The sequence below is a fragment of the Hippoglossus hippoglossus genome, chromosome 15 (genome assembly GCF_009819705.1).
Source record: "Hippoglossus hippoglossus isolate fHipHip1 chromosome 15, fHipHip1.pri, whole genome shotgun sequence".
NCBI classification, from domain to species: domain Eukaryota; kingdom Metazoa; phylum Chordata; class Actinopteri; order Pleuronectiformes; family Pleuronectidae; genus Hippoglossus; species Hippoglossus hippoglossus.
Genome location: NC_047165.1, coordinates 6424212 through 6450077, shown reverse-complemented (window position 1 = coordinate 6450077; position 25866 = coordinate 6424212). Strand labels below are relative to the sequence as shown.

The following is a 25866-nucleotide window of genomic DNA, read 5'->3' as shown; positions in this document are numbered from 1 at the left end:
GCATTGTGATGCCATTTGTTTGGCACTTGATTTTTCAAACCACAATTTCACGGGGTCATGTGTCTGCTGCTGATGTTTCCTTCAGGCACAAGTACAAATGTACGTGAATGTGTGTGTTTCAGAGAGGGAGAGCCTCAGGAGTAGGAAAAGGAGGATTTTCCAATTTTTTGGGCCAATGAGCATCATTCCACTGACTATGTGATGGTGTCTAGGAATGTGTAATACAAACTGTTGAACAGGAAGTGATGTGGGTACACAACAGACTGCGGGATGCTGGGTAATGTAGGCTAACACCATGGCACAGCAGGAGAACATGTTGGATAACAAGAGTGCTCTTCTCTCCGTGGAGTGGATGCTCTCTCTCTCACAGTGTCACACACACATACACAAATACAGTACAAACTCTGCACTGCTGAAGCAGAGGAGAGGATCTTTGTCTGTGTGTGCCAGCATGCCAGTGTGATCCTCAGACAGTCGTCTGTGCATATTAAGAGGAACACATCGCCCCCAGTCACGACGCAGCGCTACCAATGTTCATCAGTGTGTGAGAGAGATAGAGGTTTTGGGTTTCGGGGAGGGGGGGGGGGGGGTACTTTGATTGTGTCAGGAATATGAATGTTTGTCTGCATCATATGCTAAATCTCTGTCTGTATTGGTGTGTGTGGAGAGGAGCAGGGTCGGGGTGCTGACTCACTGTCCAGGTCGTGACTGCAGTCTTAAACATTAGACAGCTTTTTACTGAAACCAAACAGAGAGAGAGACAGAGAGAGAGAGTAGTGAAACCTCTGCGCGCACACACACACAGACACAGACACAGACACACACACAGACACACACACACACACACACACACACACACACACATACTCTCTTTTGTACTAATTCTAAAAGACTGAATGAGAGAAAAGAACGACTTGTGAAATGAACAGGAAGGAGGCAGATATATCTGTATTATGTAACTCTCCATTTATCCAAAATTGAAAATCCAAAAGAAGTTTGAATCACTTGCAGCTTGTTAGAATAAATGTCACCGTGCACAGCCCCATCACTGTTGTTCAGTGATGTGCACGGTTTTTATTGCTCTGTTGACGTGGTTTGTTCAGGTGAATGTACAGTGTTGTAAAACTGAATTTCCCTCTTCTGGGACAATAAACTAACTAACTAACTTAAGTTTGCACACCAAGATGCTTTAGATAATATACCTCCACATATTTGGGACATGTTCGTTGGCATAAAGGCCTTTTACTTGTCAGGATCATAGACTGTATAGGTCAGGATGTGATGAATGAAAACTGAACTAGTGAACTATGACAACTGAACTAGTTATCTGTAATGATAATGCATGCTTATGGCTGTTCCCGGCTCTCTGCATGTTTTATGATGGGACTGTGTTTGTCTGAGTGTGTAACTTTTGTGTGACAAACCATTAGAGTGATTAAATTAATTGAGTCAAACGGGACAGATGTGTACAGAACATTGCTGCACACATAGGTAAGATGCATCATCTTACCTATGCTGGTGGATGCTGATCACTGTCACTAGTGAGTACAGTGGCTTTCTTCTCATGATCTACTGACGATAAATATACTATAACAATATTAAAGCTTCAGGCAGTTTCTTTTGGATTCCTTTTTGCAGTCAATCAGTTCCACTTAAAAGTGCTTCACACTTATGTTATAAAAAAATCAATGAGAGATAAAACAAACAATAGCAGATGATGATAAAAAAATGAAGCCTGGTTGAGGAGTAAATAAAGCAGTAAAAATGTTCCATCGTCTCGGAACAGAGTGACAAACCTCGGGAACATCACCTCTGCAAAGAGCAGCACACTGTGTCCCCAGATGACTGAGTCTTTCCGTGCTCGCAACCACAGCCATAATTTCCTTCCTCCTTTCATTAAACGCGAGTGGGGAGTGCATTCAGCTGCATCATTTCTTTATCTTTGGAAATAATGAACATAGAATAAATACCAGGATCTGTCAGAGTCAAATTTAGAGGCAGTAAACTTGCACAATAGCCAATATTTGCAAACCTGTTATTCTAAGTATTCAATGAAAGTAGTTTGAAAATCTGGTGGATATATGTGAGCTACAGCCTTGGAAGACAATGACTACGTTTACATTGACACCAATATTCCAATTATGGACCCTCTTCAAAGGAAGACATTATTTCGATTATGATGAGTTGCTGATAGAATATTCCATTCCTATTCCTGTTCACATGTTACAGAGCATACCCCGATGTCCACTACTCCATTATATCCAACGTTACTCCAACAGTTAATTCAAAACCCCCAACCTTAAATAGTTTAATGTATGTTGCTACCTTGTTTTGGGTGTTTTCTTTCTAATTTTGCAAAAGCTACAACTCCTTTTGCAGTATGTCGATGTCACAAATTGCTGTGAAACCTTCAATAGGAGGCTAAAAGATGTACATGTCTACAAAATGTGACTATAAGGTCAGAATACTCCACATGTCTTAATTTGTTTATTGCTTATTCTGAGTATGACCATATTCAGGTTAAGGTAATCAGAAATTGCTGTTTGCATGGCAGTGTGTTATTCAGACTATTTGCTTAATCAGGTTAATATCGAAATAGTGGTGTCCCATGTAAACGTAGTCACTGTGTTTTTTAAAGTCTGAATCTGAAGTGAACTCCACTTGGTTTCTACCTCGGCCAGGAGTTAACCTTCTGTCCCGTGTGAGGCCACAGAGGTCGCAGTCAGCCAGTGTTGTCGAGGATACTGTTTCCTCCACAAGCATCAGCCCACACAGCAGTCAGCACAACAGATGGTCAGGAGGGAGGAGAGTAGGGGAGACGTTTCAGGAGAGAGACAGGGACAAGACCATCATCTTGCTCTGCAGTTTCTGCGGACCTTCTCCGCCTGGCCTCCTAGAATAATGTCTGTAGAAATCTAGGAGAAGTCGATGTGAGAACACAGCAGGAGTTCCCCCGCTGGACTCACTGCGAGCGAGCGACTGATGCAAAAATTAATAAGAAAACAAATATCGCCCAGTGAAAAAACGGTTTCATACACGTAGAGGACAGCGACGAAGGTGTCAAGAGAGTTTGTGGTGATGAGACCTGACACCGGTGTCTTTGTGTTGTCAGGGAAATCACTTGATCTCCACAGCGGAGTATTTGGGGTTAAGCGTTAAATAACGTTCAAATAATGGTTTAAGTTATGTTTGAATTCTGAAAAGCTCTGATGGGACTATAGTCAAACACAATGAAGCTCATAGAGTGATAGAAATTCCACTAAATCCCGTCAAGCACATTCATTCATAATAGTAGAAGCAGCAGCTCATTGACTGGGAGTATTTCTCTTTTTTCTTCGTCTGGTAGTTCAATAGTTTTATGAGCCCGCAGTGCATTGATTTCTTTGTTGAGCTAAAACTCTGGTGGCTCATGCTATGGGCACATTGATGTAACCTCGTATGATGCAGTATCAAATCACATCGACTGAAATGTTTTGCTGAGGCAATTTCCTGTAGACAGTTGGGAGGTGAGTTCAATGGACACCCAATGTCTGTCGTTACTGTAAATCTATTTGTGTGTCTCGTCCTGTCACTTAATTCATCTTGCCGTGATCGTATGTTAGATATCCAGCTGAAATTCGAAGCTAGACACACCTGTACTCTTTTATACCTTTTCCTCTGTACCTTCCATCTTAACAACTGAATCCCTGTGAGAATCATCTGTGCTGTACTGTGTATGTTAGACTGCTGAGGGGTTCACTGGGTGCAGTGCAGTGAGGCAGCCATCTTGGCTCTTTGAGTTCAGTGAGTTCAGTGTTTCTGGAGGCTGGCTGGCTGGCTAGATCAGGTGGCAGTGCCAGATCTATGATATCAATCACCAGCCGCTGCTGCTGCTGCCGCCACTGTCTGTGGTGTCGCCTCTCTTCTCTCCTCCTTCTCCTCTGTGCTGTCTCTGCTGTAGAGCCTGTCAACACAACTCACTCCTTTTTATTGCCATTCACACTCTCCTTCCATCACCCTGCGCTCCTCTTTCTGTCCCCTCTGTTTCTCAAACTCTAACATGAAAATTCAGGGCAGTAGCGGACAGTGCAGGCTTTGTTATGAATGGCATCCTCTTGCACATCCGGAGGAAGTGTGTGCTCCAGTGTTGCTTTACAAACTGTCTCCATTGTCCTAAGAATGACTCACTCTACACTGCAGAGAATGGCAGTCAGCCAGACTGTCAAACAGACCAACAGCAAAGTGCAAACAGGCAGACTAGTCCGCAGAGCCGACAGACAAACAGCACAGGAAGGACAGGCAGAGGCAGATAGTTTGTGACAGATACAGCCATCACGGCACAGAGGCAGACAACTTGTCAATAGGAGACCTGCGACTGGCGGTTCACAGATCCCAAATGAAAGACTGATGAGTAACATTTACAAACAGGCAGCAGAGAGTGTGTCACCTTCGTATTCAATCAAATTCAAATCAAACTCCTTGTTGAAGCTGCACCAAGAATTTAATATATATATATATATAAAAAAAGAGAAAGAATTCAATGCAATACATTGCATACAGTGAAAGATGAAGAGTACAATAAAAAACACTATTATTGTCTCTATGTCAGCTTATCAGATAAACTTTTCACATAAACCATTCAGAAAAAGGTTGTAAACATTTTTGTCAGCAAACTGCTTCATCTGTGTTGGCATCACTTCGACTCAACATTTACTTGCTTGTGTTTGTTCAGTTACAAATTGCCAATACAGCAGCTGCTTGCTATTTCGTAGCCTCTAAATTCATTGAAACTTACATGCACCTGCAGATGAGTTGAGAGCCCTGCGTTAAAATGTGCGGTGTCTGGGCTAAACAGCCTGGAGCGGTGCAACTCTGCAAAGTCAGTCAGTCAATAAGATCAGTGGTAAGTGGTAGGAAGCATCCTTGTAAGGGCCATGCAAACAGAGAGATGGATTAATGGGTTTGTGAGTGAATGAACTGATGTAGAGAGAGTCAGTCCTAGATAAATGAATGAATGGATCAATGAATGGAGTGCTGATCACTGCGGAGGGAAAACTTGGCGAGAGGAGAAGAGAGAAGGGGGTGAAGGGAGGAGAGGTTGAGTAATGGGATTCGTTTGTAGCTCAGGATCATGGAAATGATGACTTCAAACATTGATCACAGTCCGGATGTACATGCATTCACACATATACACTTGACTAAATCATTGTTATTGTTAGATTTATACTTTTTATTATATATCTATTGTCATCCACAGTACATTTTAAATTTCAGTTTCTAATATTTGTCCTTATTGAGACATGCTCTCACCTGTTCAATATGGAGCAAACGTATTGTAATTTATCTTCTGGTAAAACGTTGTTGAATAGCAGAGGATGGTGTTATTGCAATACAACCACAAACAAATGATTTATCGTGGATTTATTTGTTTATTAACTCATTATTACTTGTTGCATATTTGCATATTGTTGCACATATGAGCACACACTCATTTCCATTTCTGAATATGCCAGCATTGTCAGATGTTACAAGGAAGTGGTTAAAGGGCAGAGACTCTGAATTTCTCAGACACGTGGGTTTCTTGCCCACCTCAGTTTCATCATCAACTGGTTTCCACTACTGAGCATTATATCTTTCCACGGTGTTTCATATTGATCAGCAGCAGCTCCTGCCCTTTCATGTTGAGTTGAAAACACATTTTGTATTAAATGAGCTAACACATGGATGCGACCAAAGGGTCAGTGTGTAGTCTAACATCTTGAGGTATTGTAGGCTGGTTGGTGTGGCTTTGGGCTGATTAGAGGAGGCAGGTTATAGAGTGGGGGTTGGTTTGGCTGATTTAGATCAACAGATTAGTGCCTGGTGGTGACAGCTACTGTAACTGGTAGATGACAGGATAACGACCTGAACAGTGGGAGCAGTCAGTCAGTTATGTCATATATGTCCACTTTTCTATCTTTTGCTGTCAAAGACTAGATGATATCAGTCCATATATTTTTATGGGGCTTGTAGTGGTTCATTCCAAACTGCTGTTTCTCCATTATGAGGTACTATTGATTATCAAATATACACTCGTTTGGCCCCTTATTAAATATTAAAACAGCTAAATTATGTGTTATCAATGCTTTTCAGACCAACCACTGGCCTTAGACAACAGACTGAGAAATCTGTTGCTTACAAAAGTTAACAAAATGTTTGCCATTCCAGTAGATCTGTCGTCCACTGTCCAACAAACTGTCCAACAAACTGTCCCACCCTTATCATTGCATTCTTAGCTACTTTGAGCTGCTGCAAGTATTGCATAGTTAGTTTGCCCGGATGGACTCACGCAAAACTGACCATTTGCATATTTGCATTGACTTTATATGTGATCTTATCAGATGAAAAATGTTGTTCCATGTAAAATAACTCATGGTCACAAACAAATGAGAATTAGCTTTTTGAGACAATATTACTTTTGTGAAGCTGACTCATAGCAAATCAGAATCAGCTATAGAGTGTAAATACTAATAGTGATATTTTGTGCATCGTAACCTGAATGAAAAATGATGTGTCTTTCCTCCTATTGTAGGCAGAAGCATCACAAATTAATTTCAAGCACTTCAGATTAGAGAGTGCAGTTGAATGAACATTAACAGGTTAATATGTTGACTGACCTATAGTGCCTCTGCAGCCATGATAATGCCGTCATATTTTTAAAGTCGGTTGGTGTAGCTGTTTTAGTCAATTCTGTTTGTTTGTCTACTACAGATGGGTAAATAATTGGCTATATTGCGGGCTGCCGTCAGTGGGTTTGGTTTGAGTTTGCTCCTGTTATGCTTGACTTAAAAGTTAAGCTGCATGCTGATGTCACAGCGGCCAGGTTAAAGGGACAGTCAGTCTATTTATATCCTCCCACCTGTAATCTGTTTCTGACAGGATTAACTAAGCCACTATCTGAGGCCCGCTGAGCCACACAGAGACACCGAAAATGTGAGCTGTGAATAAATAGATGCATTCACAGAGATGCACAGTGTGTACAGTACAATGTGTACAGTACATGTGAGGCATACAAGTGCATGAAATGTGATCAACACTGGGGTATTGAAGGAAAGGAAGGACAAATATATGTCTGTTTTCAACCAACCAGAAGCTGTGACTCCATGTAACCCTGTTACATGCTTCTGTTTGTGTATGTTTGTGCTTGCATGTACATCTTTTTCTGTGTCCTGAATCGCTAAAATCGTGAGGAAGAAGAGACCACACAGGGATAAAACATTTTCCTTTCCCCTCTCTCAGCCTCCTCCATCTCTGGTTGCCAATCTCCAGTCATTAATTAGCAATCCATGATAAAATCCCCCCATTCCCAATCTGACACTAGTGCAGAGCAGCGGATGGCCATGGTAATCATGTCAGCAAGGTTTGGCTCAATGTTCTGAGGGGGCTAAATGTCCCCCATATGGTCCATTGGCTGGGGCCTGCTCCTCACCAAGCTCTCATTAAACTAGTGCTTAATACACCAAGGTAAAGGAACATGCACACCCTAATGCACACTCTCAGCTGGAAGAGACAAATCAAAACATCTGACGGAGGACTGGGAACAAAGGGACAGGAGGACAAGGAGGTGGTGTTTGTTTGTGTGTGTGCATAAGTTGTGTGTGTCTGTGTTTTCAGAGACTGATGCCGTACAATTGTTGACTTGCCATCTGTCATGAAGAATAGAGTTCTATCTTTGCGTGCGTGTGTGTGTGTGTGTGTACAGAGAAAAGATGAGACGGAGGAGAATGAAAGAAACAGTGAGTGAGGTGCAGATGTCTCACAGCATAGTGGCTGGAACATGAGTTTCAATGGTGGACTGCTGTACGAGAGGAGGTGGAGGAGGAGAACAGAGAAGAAAAGAGGACGAACATCTGCCGTACTCAGATATTGCTCAGTGGTTTGAGTGTTTCTACACAATATCTTGAATTTGAATAGACCTGGGACACGGTCTGCTCATTAAGTGTCTTACAGGGCCAGGCAGGCATGCTCGGAGAGTGTCAATATTATTCAGGGTTTCAGATATATTCTTCAATATATTTTAACAATAATGCAGGAGCTGAGGGCTGTTTTTTCATCTTAAAGAGGACCTGATATTTTTTCCCTTATTATCTGTCATACAATATTGGATGTTCTTATTAACCCTGACCAACGTTTCAAATGATGAGGTAAACTATTGTAAAAGTTATTCATGTGAAACAAAAGCCCTGCTTTGAATGTTTTTTTTCTACATAGTTAAATCAGTGATCTTTCACCTGCATGTTCACACTATATATGGACCAGAGACTGCACTGTTACTGCACTTTATTTTGTACAACAATAGGAAGAGAAGACGCATTGTCCATCTTTATATGCAGTCTTTGGTATGGACATAACAGCTCCAGTGGATATTGTCTAAAGCTGACCTCTTATCTGAATTTCTCCTTAGTGATTAGAGAATTTTCACATGAATGTCGCTAGAACATCAGAATGGGTTTGATTAGATAAAGATATTTCTCTGACTATTCTGCTACACAGGTTTTGAGAGGACTTTTCTTAAAATAATTTGTATTTTTGTCTTGCTTCAATCTATACTGATCACAACATACACATATACGCTTCTTTGTTCCCTTTGAATTGTCTCAGAGCCTCGAGTGTCTGCTGCTGGCCAGCTGAGGTGGACATGTTGTCAAAAACAGCCTCTTATATAGACAGACGTTAGAGCATAACAAACACCAGCTCTCAGGGAGCAGTGTTTGTCTCAGATGGAGTGACGTGTGTAGCTGTCAGCTCAGAGTGTGACAGATAAACAAGCAGACACCAATTGCGAGCCCTCTTTTTATTTGGTTGGTCCAAACTCTGAAGTAGAGTTCGTAGAGTTGGCTTCGAAGTAGAAAGATTATTGAACAGTGTTTTGATAAACTGTCTTCATAAAACATCAGGACATTTAGCAGCAGGTGAGCCAAAACAAATATTAATCCAGTCGCTCTAACATGTTAGTTACCTCCAATGGAGCATGACTGTTTCTGAGGGAATAAGATGAGGCTGTTTTTGCTCTTTCCTCTTACAAGCATTATTAACTGCAGTCTCTCTCTTGTCCCCTTATACCCATAGAACTGATTCATCCACGTGCTGTACTTCTGTTTCGTCCCCAAACAAACCTCATACTGGGAAACATTTGGAAAACCAGGATGCTCTCGCCTGTCTTTACAAATAAAGGTTAAGTAAGTAATTAAATAAGAGTTTGAGACATCCACTCTGAATGCGGCCAGTGTGCATGCGCCCTAAAGGACAGATGGGCACACACTCTGGCAGGTGGGGACACAGACAGACGGACAGGTAGCCAGGACAGGCTGGACAGTGGGGAGAGCAGCAGTTAGTGAGGTGGAGAGCACTTACTGTCGGCCCTTCAGTGCAACACATGAATGGATCCTTTAGAATGAGGGACGGCTGGACTGGTGTGTGTTTTGTATGCGTGTGTGTTGGGGGGGGGGGGGGGGGGGGGGGGGGGGGTACAAGGGGTGTGGGGGGGGGTCCAACGAGGGATGGTAGGCGGGCACTTGACATTACTTGGGGTATAGTACTTGATTGTTTACTCTTGCCTGCTGGGCTGGGCTATTGTACTCTAGTGTGTGTGTGTGTGTTGACAGTATATTGTGTGTGAGCTTGCAGTGTGCAGAAGTTTAAAGGCAGACAGAGAGACATACAGCACAAGATGAGGAAGGGGGGGGGGCTTCACAAAAGACCAGGGGGGTCTTACGCACTCACTCACACACACACACACACACACATAACGCCAGCTGCCGCCCACAGCTCCAGCCCGGCATTTCTGAATTAATAATACAGAGCCAACCACTCTGGAATAATAGTGACTTACACACAGGCACACACATATGCATGCACAAAGCTTTGCACCTGTTCACCACTGCTCAACCGGACAGGGTTGGGCTGGTTAACCCCCCACCCCCCACCACCACCAACACAAACACACACACACACACACACACACACACACACACACACACACACTCCTTGTTGCCTGCCTGTTGTAAGCAACACTTGGACAGCTGTGTCTGTCTCGTGGCCCTCCCCATTCTTGTTCTGACCGACGGCTAATCTCATTGACTGATTGGTCCGGCGTCTCAGTCTGTTTGTCTCATTGGATGATTTCACATCTAATAACGCTAAGGAGCAGAGTAGGAGTCTAAATATGAATGTCATATTTAATGTGGATCCTCAAAGAAACCAATTCCTCTGTGCAATTATGAACCATTAGCCTCCAACTGATGACACTCAAACAGGTTCTGTATTTTAGAGATGGTGTGTTGTGTATCGAATGTGAATGTACTGTAAAATAAATGAAGAGACCAATGATGCCAACACACAATGCCGTCCAAGGGAGAGAACAGAGAGAGGCAATATACCAGCAATCACTGCAATTTGATTAGCTTTCTCATTGGCTGTGTGGCTGTGCGTGTGTGTGTGTTTCCTAATCACATTGGATCCACTGCATTCTGAACACAAGCAGCATGGCATCCCTAATGTTATTGGGTGTTTGAATGCAGGGGCTTTTTGTGGTGGCTTACTCACATTGTATTTTTACCTTCTTGACATGCTAGAGGACCTCGAAACAGATCAGTCTTTGTGCTTTCGATGGAATGTTATGGCTTGGTGCTTGTGTGTGGGTGGATAGATGTGTTTGGAGGAAATAGATCATCCAGCTGAGCTGAGTTGAGAGGGTTAAAATGATCTAAACCTGAGTTTGCCCTGTCACATTAATAATAAAAACATCATACCATCATGCCTCTTACTGGCTGCAGTTCAAGCTTAAGTTTGAAAGCTGGAGCAGGTTTTTAAGAGGCTGAATCCCTCTACCAGTCTCATTCATTTTTCACTGGGCATTAAAGAGCAGGACTTTGACTTCCTTTGTTATGTTTCTTCTTCATGTTTCGTTTCATATCTTGTAACGGAACTGTCACAGCTCTGCTCTGAGACTGTGACAGTCTCTGAATACCAACCAGTCTAGAATCAGTATTGTGGTGGGTGGATGTGTAGAAAGGGCCTGTTATCTTTTCAAAACCGTGTGTGAGGAAGAGAGATCTTGCTGGGCCGGTGTGTGACCCACGCTTCTGTGGTGTACACGAGGTCACACTGGGCCCAGGTGTGTCTCCTGCCAGTAATGGTCCCCCTTCACAAGATGAGCCTCAGCACACAGAAGAGCACAGAGCAGGAAACTGGCGAGAAGGGCAGAAGGGCCATCACAGAAACCTTTGAATTGCATCATTAAGGAGGAAAACTTGTCTTAAGTTGTGCAGTATATGAATTTAAACATTCTCCCTTGTGTATTTCATTCCTCTGGGTTACATGTTTGTTTTATAAAGACAATGAAAAGATTTAGGTTTTTTTTAACACCTACCTTATTTGGTCAGGACCCTAGGATTTATCACCAGCCAAAATGACAGGTGTGAAAGGGGCCTTAGACCAATAGAACAAAATTTGGTCCGACGAAAGGAGGTGGTCTCCGTTCGGATCAAACTGAACCATGGTTCAGCTTGTTTGCCGTCTGAAAACCTTTTTTTAATAGTTCAGACTTTCGGACCGACTTCAGAAAGTTGAGACGGCATTAAACGATAGAAGAAGAAAAAGAAAATGGAAGCTGCTTGCTGTCTTCATCTCTGACGATACAATGTATAATGACGAGGGCATTTTATTGCTAGTAAAACCATAATGAGAATGGTTCATTCATTTTCTACATTAAAACGAAATTTAAATGCAAACACAAAATCTCAAATCTTGAATGAAAAGGAGCAGAAAGAAGAAGAATCTATATCTATAATCTAACAAAGCAAATTATTCAAAAATAATTCTAAATTCATTCTACTGTATGTACATTTTAAATTTTCCCTTGACATCCCAGACCCAGAGTGTAACATAACTATATCATGTAGAAACTCTGACATGAAGTTGTATACTCCACAGTTACGTTGGCATTGGGCTAATCTTTGGACAACTTTGTGTTTTAAACTCTTAAAAATATATTATTGATACGACTTATTCTTAAGTGGTAAAACAAATCTTCATGTAATTGGCCATTGATGTGTCCTCATGTGGTAAAGTCACAGAAAAAGTCAACTCACAACCTTGAATTTCATATGTTGAGGTGAAGTTAATTATATATGTGTGACAGAAAGTAAGACAACTGTCTTGACATACAGCCGTAAAGAGACAGTTAAAGCAGTTACAGTAATGAATTAAGACAGTAAGACAGTAAGCTTGGAGTCGTTGTAGCTAAGTGACCTTCACAAACGCACTGTGTGTGTGTGTGTGTCTACATATGTGAGTGGGTGTGGGTGGGGGGTAGAGAAGGGATGGGTGGGTGGGGGGGTAACTGGGTAGCCACAGCCTCCTGTCTGGCACAGGTGGTGTTGAGCAGCAGCCCTCCAGCTAAGATGCTAATATGCTAACACTGCACTAATCCTAGGGTGCTTTAAGAAGCAACGGACCCTGCCTCCTCCCTAACACACAGGAACAAGCACTCGTGTATTAACACACATGCAGTTATAAAATGACTGGATTCTTCCATGCAAAAATACACTCACACTGTATTTTAGAAGTACTTATGTATATATTGTACACACACACACACACGCCAGTGCTGTGAGGGGGGGATTAGGACGAGAGGCGTCTTGGCAGCAGCGTGTCTGTCAGTCACTCTGTCTCCAGCTCTGTGTCAGCGTCACAGCGGTGGTCACCATGTTCCAGGGAGCCACCACCATCTACTGGAATGTAGTGTTACTGCAGGGAAGAATGAGAGGCGGAGACGAGTGTGGTAATATACAGCAGGACTAAAAGAGAGACAAGGGGGGAAAGGGGACGTTTAAATAAAAGAGAGGGGGTTTCAGTCTCATCTGTATTAAAAACTTGTGTATTATTGTGACATGTTGCCTGTGTGTGTATGAGTGTGTCTATCAGTTAGCATGTCCCTCCTTCTGTACCAGCTGGTGGAGCACAGGGGCACCAGGGCAGCTTGCATGTGTGTGTGTGTGTGTGTACATGTGCATCCAGCTCAGCCTACCAGGAGGTTCTGGCTGTGTGCAGCTGGCTGGGTGAAATCTCGTAGTGGCCCCCAAGGGATGGCCACACTCCCATGGGTTTCCACTCAATCTGGCCGCCCTGTGGCTGCCCTGCCCTGTCCCATCTCTGTCAAAGCCATAGCCTTAACATCATACTCTCTCTCTCCTGTTCAGTCTCTTGTTTGTCTGTTGTGCCTTTCTCTTCTGTTCCCTCATCTTTCACTTCTGGCGTCGTCTTCGTCTCTAGTCAGCGGTAGCCTCCGTGTAGTCTCATTCAACAGACTGAGCCAAAGGCTTGTACAATTACTCCAGCACTAAACCCTGCCACAGCCTCAGCTTCAAGCTGAGTTTAATGCTTTGATTAGTCAAATCTTTTTCCTCCCTTGTTCCAGTCTTGTACGGTCCTTACATAAGTGGCTAAAATGCCCTGTGACCTTCTACAGGTAACACACAGCAACACTTTTACGTTGTTAGTGACGGTGTCTGTATTTAAGGCACATACACACACACACACACACACACACACACACACACACACACACACACACACACACACACACACACACACACACACACACACACACACACACACACACACACACACACACACACACACACAGATACAAACACCAGCCCCGATGTGGTAATGAGACTAATGCACTGTAAGTGGATTGGCTTTGAAGAGCCTGGATTCGCCTTAAGATGTCTGAGCAGACTGGAGTTAGAACTGCTGGGGTCGGGGTCACGCACACACCCTGTTCTCATAAACAAACACATGCATAATTGCATAGACACAAGTGCACAAAGTCTGTTTTTATTATTCTATATTCTTTTTTTTTCGTCACTCAACACTGTTTGTTAGAGTAATTAAAAATGTCCTGTGTAGCTCTGCAACATGTGTTCTCACTTGCTTCTTCAATCATGGAGAGACTATCAGACAGGTGTCCTCCTCAAGCGTCTCACCGCACAAACTGTGAAAATGTCACCTCTGCCCCCTGATCCAGATCAGCAGAATTTAATGGGTTCATTTCTGACTGATACAACATTCTGCCTCCAAGTTTTGGGGCAACCTGTTTGGTTGTTTCGATGCCTCTGCGCCGGCGTCAGCCAGTGTTTTTTGGGGTTTTCCATGCATCCATCCCATTTCCGAATGCAATACCTCAAGAAATCCTTAAGGGAACTTCAAATTTGGTGCAAATATTCACTTAGACTTAAGGATGATCTTCTTTGTCACCTCTTAATATTATCTTTTTAAATAATACATAATGGGAGCAAGTTATGACGGTCATGATGAAAGAGTTGCTAAATCTTCTTTCATTTCCTCAAATTTTTTTACAGTAAAATCTTCTGAAACTTGACATGCAGACAGTGGAGGTCACCATGAACAAGAGTTTAATCTCACAGATTAAAAAAAAAATTTGAAGTTGAAGTGATTCGAATTTGGTGCTCGAAGTTGAAGGTCAAGGTCACAGTGACCTCGAGTCCCTGTGAATATTAGGGCTGCCCGTATGGAATTTCATTACATCTGGTACCATTCACCTGTACTCAATAAATACATTTGGGTTCTCATATGTTAAACATGTTTTGGCCTCTTTAATGTGATATCACAAGAGTGCTTGAGGGAATTTCTTCAACTTTTGTCAGTTGTCACTTGCGTAGGCATACAAGCACAGTGCGGTAATTCTAGTTTTGTATTCTTCCTTACAAACAAACAAACAAAGACCGGCAGGGGTGAAAACATAATTCTGACTTCAAAACAGTTGATTCACTATCTGTTGATCAAGTCTTTCCAGCATCAAAACATGATGTAGGTCTGTGAGTCATCCAGTCTGGACACTTACAACCCCGCCTGTGAGTGAGGTTGAACTCATCTGAATAGTCTGTCAGGTTTTCTTCGGCCAGTCAGCTTATCGGCCGGGCAACCAGCCAGCCGGCTCCTCAGTGACTTGTTTAGTAAACTTATCTATTATGTCTTGTTACAGCAAAACTCTTTGTGTTGCTGCGGAACACTGCGTGTGTGTCTGTGGCCAGACGATGCATTCCTCTTCCTGCTGGGAGCTGCTGTGTATGAACATGGCTGAACATCCCCTCCACCCTCTCCACTACCCCCCTCCCATCCCTCCACCCCACCTCCATACACCACCACCCGTCCAGCTCCCAGAGTGCCAGTCACACAGCCCCGTCTCTGCGCCATCTGCATATCACATCCTGCCTCGGCCAAAGCATTAAATTAAATCCCTGTTTGGGTTGATTAACAAATGGCTGGTGAGCTCACATAGTTATGGAGTTATTTATTTAATTGTCATCAAGAGTTTTTTTTTTTTTCTCAGCAAAGCAGAAGAGCAGAGGTGTGCAGGTGTCCTGACGGAGAGGGTGTATTAGACAGAGCGATGGAGACACTGCAAAGTTTTTCTGTGTTTCTGGCTTCAGTATTTGTACCTGTCTCCCATTTATTCCCGCACTTCTCTCTAATTCTCTCCCCTCTCCCCCCTCTCCCCCCTCTGTCCCAAAATGAATAGTTAATCAGTTTGCTAATTGAGTGACAGTGAGTCCATGCGTTGTTGTAATTGTCCAATCAGAGAGCTTGGAACAGGCACAGTCACAGCTGATTCATCTCTGCCGCTTACTGCTAAATCCACAAGCTGCAACTGGAGGATGTGCCAACAAGATTTATTCCTTCCTCGAAATTCCAAAGCAACTTTCAAAAAGTCTAAGTCAGTTTTCAGTTGGCAATAAAAAAAGAAAAAAGTATGAAGGGCGGACACTTTGTTAAAGTTTGCAACCTTTACCTCAAGACCTTTTGGAATCAGAGAACATTTATGTAACACTTTACTACCATTAAAAGTAAAGGGAATGATTACTACAAAAATATATGAGTTAGGACTTCAAATTAAAACGTTGGAACTGCTGCACAGGACTTTATTGTCTTTGTTTTGAACACATTTAAATCCATTCATTTATCTTTCTAAATATCCTCTGTTCCTCAGATCTTTCAAGTCACCCACGTTCTCCTGTATCGCTGATATGCTATCGTTCTAACAAGAGACAAGAGACTCCTGTTGTCTTCAGCACTGTGTACTGTAGTATTTGCTAATTGGCCTTAAGGGAAAAGTAAAGTTGTGCAGAAAACTAAATGAAAATGAAGTGAGGAGTCCGAGAGAGATGGTGTGGGAAGGAGACCGGCTGTTCTGTTTTCTCCAGCAGTCCAAACTAGAGACATGTGGCTCTCCAGACAAGCTGTCCAGAGTGGGAGAGCTCGCTGGACTCATTACAGGCAGGGCCAAGACGGGATAGCTTGACAGAACACCATCATTCGGAGAATTTGGAACGGTCGAACCAGAACTGTGTTAGTTTTTTGCGAGCACGTGTGTGCGTGCCGGTGTCTATTTGGAACAGCGTGCTTCGACAACTGTCCATCTCTTCCCTCCGTCTGTGCCACCCCTGGCTGCCCCCACCCCCCCGCCCCCCGTGGACATGTACACACACACACACACACACACACACACACACACACACACACACACACACACACACACACACACTCTACATACCACACACTCACAAACAACGCTGTCTAGGCCCGGCCAGAAGGATTGCTTAAATGTTTGCAGTTGTACTGGACAGCTGAGCGATGAAGTGGCCAGCCACAGGCTTCCATTGGAAATTGACTCAGAGGAATGACTGGACTTGGAACAGCAAACCAGTCATTGCTGCCAGTTTATAATAGTTTTATTAGTTTAACTTTCTCTTCATCCATTCCATCAGTCAATGCATCTTCTTCTACTGTGAACTTCCCCTTTTACAGATGATCACTTTCTTCCATCAATTTTTTAATTTACAGCAGGAGTTGATATACCTGTGTCACACGAATTCATCTGACCTTAGAACCAAAGTACTCACATAAATTCATATATTATGTCTGATTCAAACCCACAGGAGCTTAACACAGTGTTGGCTTCGTCACACGTACACAAATGCAAATGAAAACCATCACCTCCCGTTCACTTCCATTCTGTGTGAGCCAAATCCATGGACTTCAACTTGGGTGAACTTTGACCAGCAACTTCACACCCTCAACCAATAGCAAGGATGTTTGTGTGGTCGACCCCACTAGGCTATCTCCTTCTCCTCTCCCTCCTCCTCCTCACTACAAGAAATGGCAGCATCTTTCTCTATTCTTCACTGCTAGTCCGACTGAGACAGACTAAAGACCACTCACATTACGTAATTTGCCTTGGCAGGTGATTATCATTAACCTTCATTTGGATATGTGTGACTGTGCCCTCACAATTCATTTTATTTTTATGTAAATATATATATATATATTTGTATTCATTTACAATAAAACCTTAGACATTTTCAAATGTCACAGTAGGAAAAGCACAGGCGTAATGAACGTTTTTTTTTATTTTGTCAATCCCTTGCTGTTAGGAGATCTGAAAAAATAAATCTCTTTTCCAGACTTTTTATTAGCAATACCTGTGCATGAAACAGAAAAAGATTAAATACATGGGGCTGGGTTAAGTTCTTACATTATTGATTCTTTGATTTGGTGAGACTTTTCTTACAAGCTTTTTTCCTTCCATCCTTTTTTGCTTTGCTTTCTTTATAAATATTTTCTTCTTCTTCTTCTTCTTCTTCCTCATGACTCTCTCCATCCCTCCTCCCACCTCTTCCCATTCAGCCCCTCTCACAGCGCTCTGTTTATCAGTAGCAAGTGATCCAAAGAATATGCTTTGTTTCTCAAAGAACAGGAGCAGGAAACAGGAGAGTGGGTGGTGATTTGTGAAAAAGAGAAGAAAATAGAGACCGGGAAAGGAGAGGTGTGATTTTGTCATCCTGATGACGCACCAACACCCAACAGCATTTTCTTATCTGTCTATCATTGTCTATCTGTGTCTCTCCCTCTGTCCCTGTGTGGTGGTCCAAGTCAGCTGGTAGCCCCCCCCCCCCCCCCCCCCCCCACACACACACACACACACACACACACACACACAGCTCCACCACCAGCAGCACCCAGAGGTACCGGCAGGGCCCGCAGTTCAGCGGAGCAGGTGTTTTTCTGCGGCGTGTTAACGAGCACGGCCTGCTGTCATTTCCGCTTTAAATGGCTGTCACAAATAGAACACACACACACACACATACACACACATATTTTTTTTTCTCTCCTCTCCCTGTGAATTAGCCTAAAAAAGGTGATCAGAGCTGTTACCGATCCTAGAAAGTGTTATTGGGTGCATGCACAGATGCATCTTTTTGTCTGTTTGCATGTCTTCACAAGGTGTGTAAATGTGTCTGTGTGTGAGCGTGTCAGCGAGCGGCTGGTTAATTAAAAGGGGCTGAGAAGTGGGGGATCATTCTTGTCTGTGGTTATTATTTCTGTTGTTTTGAAATAAACAGAAAGTGAAATGTTTACACAACTCCCAGCTTCGGAAAAGTGTTTCTCAGCCGTATTCAGTTCTCACCCGTGCGTGTGTGTGTGTGCACAAGTCTCATCCCTGTATTGGTACTCATTGTACTCGTCCAACTATGTGGGAATCCGCATGTGTATGTACTTTAATCCATGCTGTTTCCAGTAAGTGTTATCCGCCTCTGTGGTGTGGAAATGTTTGACACTCGTGTAATCCTGTGATGGGTCATCTGATAAAGCTGTGGTGCCACCTTAGTGCCAGTCTGTGCCAGCCAGTTGGGTAATACTCTGCCACCAGCTGCTCAGCAGATGTTGTTATTTATCGCTGCCGTCTAAGAAGGGTTATTCTCTATCTGTAATTTTACCTCCTCGTGTCATTTCATCTTATCCCATCTCATCCCCCTTTTCTTGTTCCTCTTTTCCTGGCAACCAGTGGTTTGTGTGTATGTGTGCTTAAAGTGTAAGTTCATACATGTGTGTGTGTGTGTGTGTGTGTATGGTTTCAGTGTGCTAGTATGTGTGCTGGGTGGAAAGGTCATCACCTCAACGCCTGCCCATGTATCAGCCAGATGATGTTTCTGGCATGGATAGTTTGAGTGTGGTGCTGGTAAACATGTTTTTGTCATTTTTTACATGATAATCCGATCTCAATCTGGCAAGCGCTGTGGGAGTCAGAGATACTGGGTGTGTGGGTGTGTAGGTGTTTGTGTGTTTGTGTGTGTGTGTGTGTGTGTGTGTGTGTGGTCCAAGTTTAACTCTTGTTGTGCGGACCTAAATTATTTAGTCACATTATTGGAACTTGTCTTATTTTTAGGTTAAGGTTTGTTCTCCTGTGAAGTCGTGTGTGTGTGTGTGTGTGTGTGTGTGTGTGTGTGTGTGTGTGTGTGTGTGTGTGTGTGTGTGTGTGTGTGTGTGTGTGTGTGTGTGTGTGTGTGTGTGTGTGTGTGTGTGTGTGTGTGTGCGTGCGTGCGTGCGTGCGTGCGTGCGGGATATCATTGGACAGATGAGACAGTTGAGCTGACAGACTCTTATTTCTCTGGGGAATAAAATCTGTATTTAAATTATGACCAGAAAGACTATTGCTATAAATGCTTTCCATATAACCCGATGATCAGCATAATCATCATAAGCCATTTGCACTCTTGCCCTCAGTATCATCATCACTGTTGCCTCATGTTCTAAATTCAGTTTTATTTGATCTGACTTATATTTCCCTCCCTCTCTTTGTGTGCATTCTTCTCTCCAGGTGAATACATAAAGAACTGGCGACCGCGTTACTTCCTGTTGAAGACAGACGGCTCCTTCATCGGCTACAAAGAGAAACCTCAGGACGCAGACCTGCCCTACCCCCTAAATAACTTTTCTGTAGCAAGTACGTTCCCTCTACTGCCTCTGCTGTGAAAACAGAAACATGTATTTGTTGGCTTATTATTAACCTTTTAAAACAAATGGTCTCACCTGTGAGCCACATTGGCTTTGGTGTCGCCACTGAAGTGGTTTGTTTGTTTTGGTCTGTTCCAGAAGCTTGGTCTCCTGCTTCTATTTACCTGTGCACAGCATTTTAGGTTATCACTCCGACAGCTGCTGACACATAATTGATTTCCACTAAAACTCAAAAGTGTTTTCCACATAAAAAGATACAGCTAAGGCCTCGAGGAGACCAGGATTATGACTGTACTCAGAAGAGTTAGGGAGCAGTAACCTTTATATGTTGGCTTCATAATTTTCAGGCTTGTGCGCAAACATGTTTTAGTGGCGATGATACTGTGATGAACACCTTAAGGGAGTGTCTCAGTTTTGAGCAGAGCCTCTATAGGCGGGAGGGTATTTGTGTCTTGCTTTAGGACACTTCAGCGGGAATTTAAACCTTTGTCTTCCAGTCGGAGGACATGTAACAATCTATATCCTCAAACCGATTATGTTTTTATATTTCTTAAATGTCACGTCTGTCATCTAAATAGCCATGAGATGTTGCCAAAAGAGTGAAATGGTACAACACCTTTTGCGTCAGCCTCACTCGTGGCTTGTCAAAACATCTAGTCAGTCATCAGTTGGTCTTCAGAGTGTTGTTGTACTTTGCAGAACTCACCGAGGGCTCTAATTAACCACTTATCAGTATATCATCAGTCTGCACCTGGTTAACAGGCTCCACAGCGTCGTTGACATGTGTAATTAAGCAGCAAATGAGTTGACAAGATTTATCTTAGTGTTTCTCCGTCTCACCACCACCATCACCTCCTCACTGATCAAATAGTTAATGAAGATTATCAGTCAAAATCTGTCTTTGCTTTTTAATGGTTTAAGCTTTGGAATAAAATGTTGTGATCATTCATAACCTGTGTACTTTAATTTTTAAGAACACAGAGTGGATTTACTACAAAGTTATAGTTCTCACAATGTGGTTTTTGAATGGTAACCAAACTTTTGACTTATGTTTATGCCCATACATCGCTGATAAGTTCTAAAATAGGGTTTCACTTCTTTCCAAAAGGCCTGAAGCAGCCACCACTGTATTTACTTGTATATATTTATAGTTAAAACTCTAATGCTGCACAGAGCATTTACATATAATTAAAGTTAAAATAGGTTTAGTCGGTTATATCTTGTCAGTTTTTTGGGGGGAAAAGCAATGTAAAATATCAGCAAAATAGTTGGGGATCAGTGATGGACGGAACGACAGGAGATGCAGGAGGTGCGAGATGAGACGGAGGTGCAGGAGGTGCGAGATGAGAGTGAAAAAGGGAAAAGAAAACGATGACGAATGATAGAATACAAGCTGAAACCTCCGAGAAAATTATAAAGAATGGAACATCGAAGGGCGGAGGAGGAGACAGAAAGATAGGAGTCCGGAAGGGAGGACAAGTTCTGGGAATGAGCGATGGGAATCGATCAGAGGGGGCAGGGGAAGAGAAAATTGGACTCACAGGGAGGAGAGAGGAAGAGGAGAGAGAAATCAGAGGACAGAGACGGAAGGATGATTTGGGTGGAGAGCAACGGATGAGAGCTGGGGAGAGGGACGGAGGGATTGGAGGGTGAGGTTTTTCGCGGATGAAATATTGAGAGGAGGTTCGTCAGCGCTCAACAGACAGGGAGGAGGAGACGAAGACAGGATTGAAGAACGAGGAAAAGGGGGAGAGGAGAAGAGTTTGAGAGGAGGACAAGCCAGGCCATACATCCGGCCCCGGCTGCTTGGCACAGCGCTGGCACTGCCACATCTGTTGCCCAAAGCTGGGAGGCCAGGTGGTGGTGTGTGTGAGTGAGTGTGTGTATGTGTGTGTTTGTTTATCTCTGTGTGCCTGTGTGTGTGTGTGTGTGTGTGTGTGTGTGTGTGTGTGTGACTGTGTGTGCCTGTGTGTGCCTGTGTGTGTGTGTGTGTGTGTGTGTGTGTGTGTGTGTGTGTGTGTGTGTGTGTGTGTGTGTGAACAACAGAAGTGGTCAGATGGAACAGAGATGGTACAGGCCTGTTCCCTGCAGAGGGACTCATACATACAAGCCTGTCGCACTCACACGCACACACACACACACACTGATGCATGCACTCACATACACTAACCAAACTGCTACACAGATTTCACAATTGCCTGCTGTGGCAAACAACCCAATTTCAGCTAATGTTCAAACTTCAATATCACTTTGTGTGTGTGTCCAGTATTTTTTGGCATCAACCAAACCTGACCTTGTTTTCTGGCAGCACAGCAGGCCTCGCTCACGAGTCAGGTAGTATCTTCTTTATGCGAGTGTGTGTGTGTGTGTGTGTGTGTATCTTTGTCTGAGTGTGACTGTACATCGAAACTCTGCTGCGTGCTCGACCCGAGCGGTGTTGTCATTAACCTTCCTGTCTATATTTAGGCTGAGCCATGACGTGCTGTGCAGTGCCACACTTAAACAGAAAGTAATTGGGAGAAGGGATAGCTGATGACGGGAGGGGAGAGGAGGAAAGGAGAGGAAGCAAGTGGAGGGCAGGCGAGAAGGTGAGGAGAGAAGGACAGGCGACCAAAAGGGGAACAGAAGATAGAGGAGAGCAGGTGATAGATGTAGAACAAAGAAGTGGGAGCGATGAGACAACAGAAGATGGATCATTTAGCTCTTTTACATCACCTCTTGTCCCCAGTAACCACAGAGACTGCTGGGAGACGATGAAGATGTATTCCCTCCCATAGCGAACTCACAGGCCCATCTGGCCAAGTGTGTGTACGTTTTTTGTGTTTGTGTGCCATATCATACATTTGTGTGATAATGACTAACTGTATTGCCCATTTTCACAGAAATGTGTCTCTTCGGATATATTCGCCAGATGTGTACGCTCTGCAACACATTATATCTCTTGGCACAGGAGAGCCACTGTATTTGTGTTATTGGTCGGTGAAGATATTGCTCATGAAAAGCTGTATGTTTTTCTTCATGATAATGTTACAACAAACTTGTTATTCGGCATAAACTCATCTGGTTTGAACTTATTCTCATGTAATAAGTAGACCTATGCTATTTCTTATGGGTCATTCTCACAGACAGGGGAATAGGTTAGGAATATTGTCTCAGTTTAATTCAAGTGTGACAGTGAGCCAGGATGCTCAACATCAGGGCCCTGATGCTGAATGGAATTCAACAATCTGGATTATGGTTAAACCCGTGATGAGTGTAGTGTGAGGGGAACTACTGTGAATGAGTTTACTCAAGTATTTTTCTTGTGTTGTGGTCATTTGAGGCTTCATCTGTCCCAGACACATCAGGTGGATATCTTTGAAGTATAGAACCATATAAGTATGAAATTTCCTCCTTTAAACTCCACCAAGGAGGTTATGTTTCTATTTGTGTGTTTATTTCTCAGTGGGAGTGTTTGAAAAGTACTGAATTTATTTAGAACAAACTAACGAGGGATGGAGCCTGGGCCTCCTCTGTAGGAAAAACATACATATACACATTTACATTTTTTAGAAAAGTATTATTTATGAATCTTGATATTACATCAAGACATATTTATGGTTAGATCTTAGTACAATCTGGTGCAGATCTAGATAATAAACTGATTTAGTAATCCAAATACCAAAGCAACCACAAGCACCTTATGATGTATAATTAAAAACTCGAACTTTTCCAACTTCTGTTTTATCTTTTTCCTTTTCTCAGATTTAACTTTACGCTAATAAGACAACAAATGCTATTTTAAATGTACCTAATAGACAACACTCTCCCTCTTGCTGCCTGTTTCAGAATGTCAGCTGATGAAGACAGAGAGGCCAAAGCCAAACACCTTCATCATACGCTGCCTCCAGTGGACCACAGTCATCGAGAGGACCTTCCACGTGGACACTCCTGATGAGAGGTCAGTTTCCTGAAGAACGGCTCGGTGCTGAGAGCATCCTCCAGTCGTTGGCCAGTGAACGATGAGATGGTCGAGCACTGTTTTCCTGTGAGAGCTCTAATCATTTACAACATATTAGGGCTGAGTCTGGTCTGGATTCAAATTTAGATGCTAATGATATCATCTGGCCAGAGCTTTCTTTTAAAGTGAGAAGTAAACTTTCTCTCTGTGTGGCATCTTAGAGCTAAGATGCTTTCAGGCAAATCGACCACAGGCCATTGAATGTGCTCTGCCTGTATTACTGCAGACTGGCTGACACTTCTCACACAAATCAATATTTATTTTTCAAACATACTTTAAACTTTTCAACTTAACATTTTATCTTAAGAACTTAATTTATATAATCAAGAAATGTAACTAAGGATTATCTACATTTTATGTTTGAGTAAAAGAAGAGGATATAAATAAACATTCTCAACTTTATAGCTTTTAAAAGATCTTGACATTGGACTAAACATTTGTAGGTATATATATATATATATATGTATATGTATGTATTATGTGGGTAGACGTATCATCAAGGGCAGAGGTATCTATGGTGTGTGTGTGTGTGTGTGTGTGTGTGTGTGTGTGTGTGTGTGTGTGTGTGTGTGTGTGTGTGTGTGTGTGTGTGTGTGTGTGTGTGTGTGTGTGTGTGTGTGTGTGTGTGTGTGTGTGTGTGTGTGTGTCTGAGGGAAAGAGAGAGGGTGAGAGAGACAGAGTGGAAAGGAGACCTTTCAAGTAGTGTCGGCATAAATTCTCCAGCTGCTCAGTTCCTTTCTGAGAAGCTGAGGTGTTTATCTCCAGAAAATGAACAGCTTTGCCCAGAAGACCACAGATGCTTCTGTGCATCCTTTGAGTTTGTGTGTGTGTGTGTGTGTTTTTATCTGTGTGTGTGTGTGTTGCAGCTGTCTGTCCAAGTTTGTCTATGTTATATGTTGTTTTCTAGTAGTTTTGTCTCTAGATAATCAAATAAAGATTTCGCAGTAGCTCTCAATTATTTTATGAAGTCACATACTTTATACAAAAGAATATCCAGATGTGTGTGTGTGTGTGTGTGTGTGTGTGTGTGTGTGTGTGTGTGTGTGTGTGTGTGTGTGTGTGTGTGTGTGTGTGTGTGTGTGTGTGCGCCACAACTGGGTGTCTGTGGTTCTGTGTGTGTGTGTGTTACTGTATTTGTTGTACTGTACCAGAGCTGGCGGGACTCCAGCTACCACAGCCCCAACCGCGAGCAGAGAGGGTGGCACATGTTGGCGTGGTGCCGGATTGTAGGCAGGCCCATTATCTCTCATTAGCAAAAAAAAACTCATTATACAAAAAACACTCTCACCAAGAGAGAGAGCATTTATCTGCTGCCTGACCTTGAGAGAGTTCCCACTGCTTTTCATGTAGCTAGACACACACACACACACACACACTCACCCACACACAGACACATCATGGGTGCCACAAATTGAGTGCTCCATTGTCGTAGATGGAGTGTAACTTGAGTTTGCCCTTGTATTGGAGTGTGTAGGGTACGCTCAGAAGTCTCTGCAGTAGAAAGGGATTCAGATCTTAAAAACACACTGCTCAGTTTAGGTTCAGATGGATGTTCTTCCAGATCCTTCAAGGAAACATATGGGCATGTAACTCAAAACAAAACAAAACACACAGGGGTGATCGTTTGAGAGTCAAACAGGTTTCATTATTATGATCTTGTCACAGCTTACACTTGGGTGAGTGTATTTGAAAGTGCAAACTTGTAAATCCCGACTTGCTTCTCCGGACTCCAGAGGATTTCTGAATATTTGAATATGGTCTTTGGATCACCTCAGTTCGGTTTTCTGCAAACGTGGAGCCCTGCATGTGGCACAGGATTAACGCTGTTTGAGTGGAGATTCAAAGGGGAATTCTCTCTGTTCAGTTCAGGCTTGAGGAAACAACTTTAAAATTATATTCAAAATCAGAAATGTTATTTAATAAATAAAGAGATTATCGTTATACAAAATTAACCAAATTTACAACGTCAGAAAACTGATAAAACCTCAAAAATAACTTTAACTTAAAGTCTCATTTACTCAAGTCTC

At 42.9% G+C, this 25866-nt stretch overlaps 1 protein-coding gene across 3 annotated transcripts in view; it reads left to right on the top strand.

Annotated features, from left to right (window-relative positions):
* Nucleotides 1–25866, top strand: part of akt3a (v-akt murine thymoma viral oncogene homolog 3a) — a 47386-nt gene that overhangs the window by 5504 nt on the left and 16016 nt on the right. For all 3 annotated transcript variants that reach the window (XM_034608177.1, XM_034608178.1, XM_034608180.1), the window contains exons 3-4: nt 19703–19828; nt 23668–23779. In XM_034608177.1, the coding sequence (XP_034464068.1) occupies nt 19703–19828; nt 23668–23779 (238 nt within the window). The remainder of the gene's footprint in view (nt 1–19702; nt 19829–23667; nt 23780–25866) is intronic.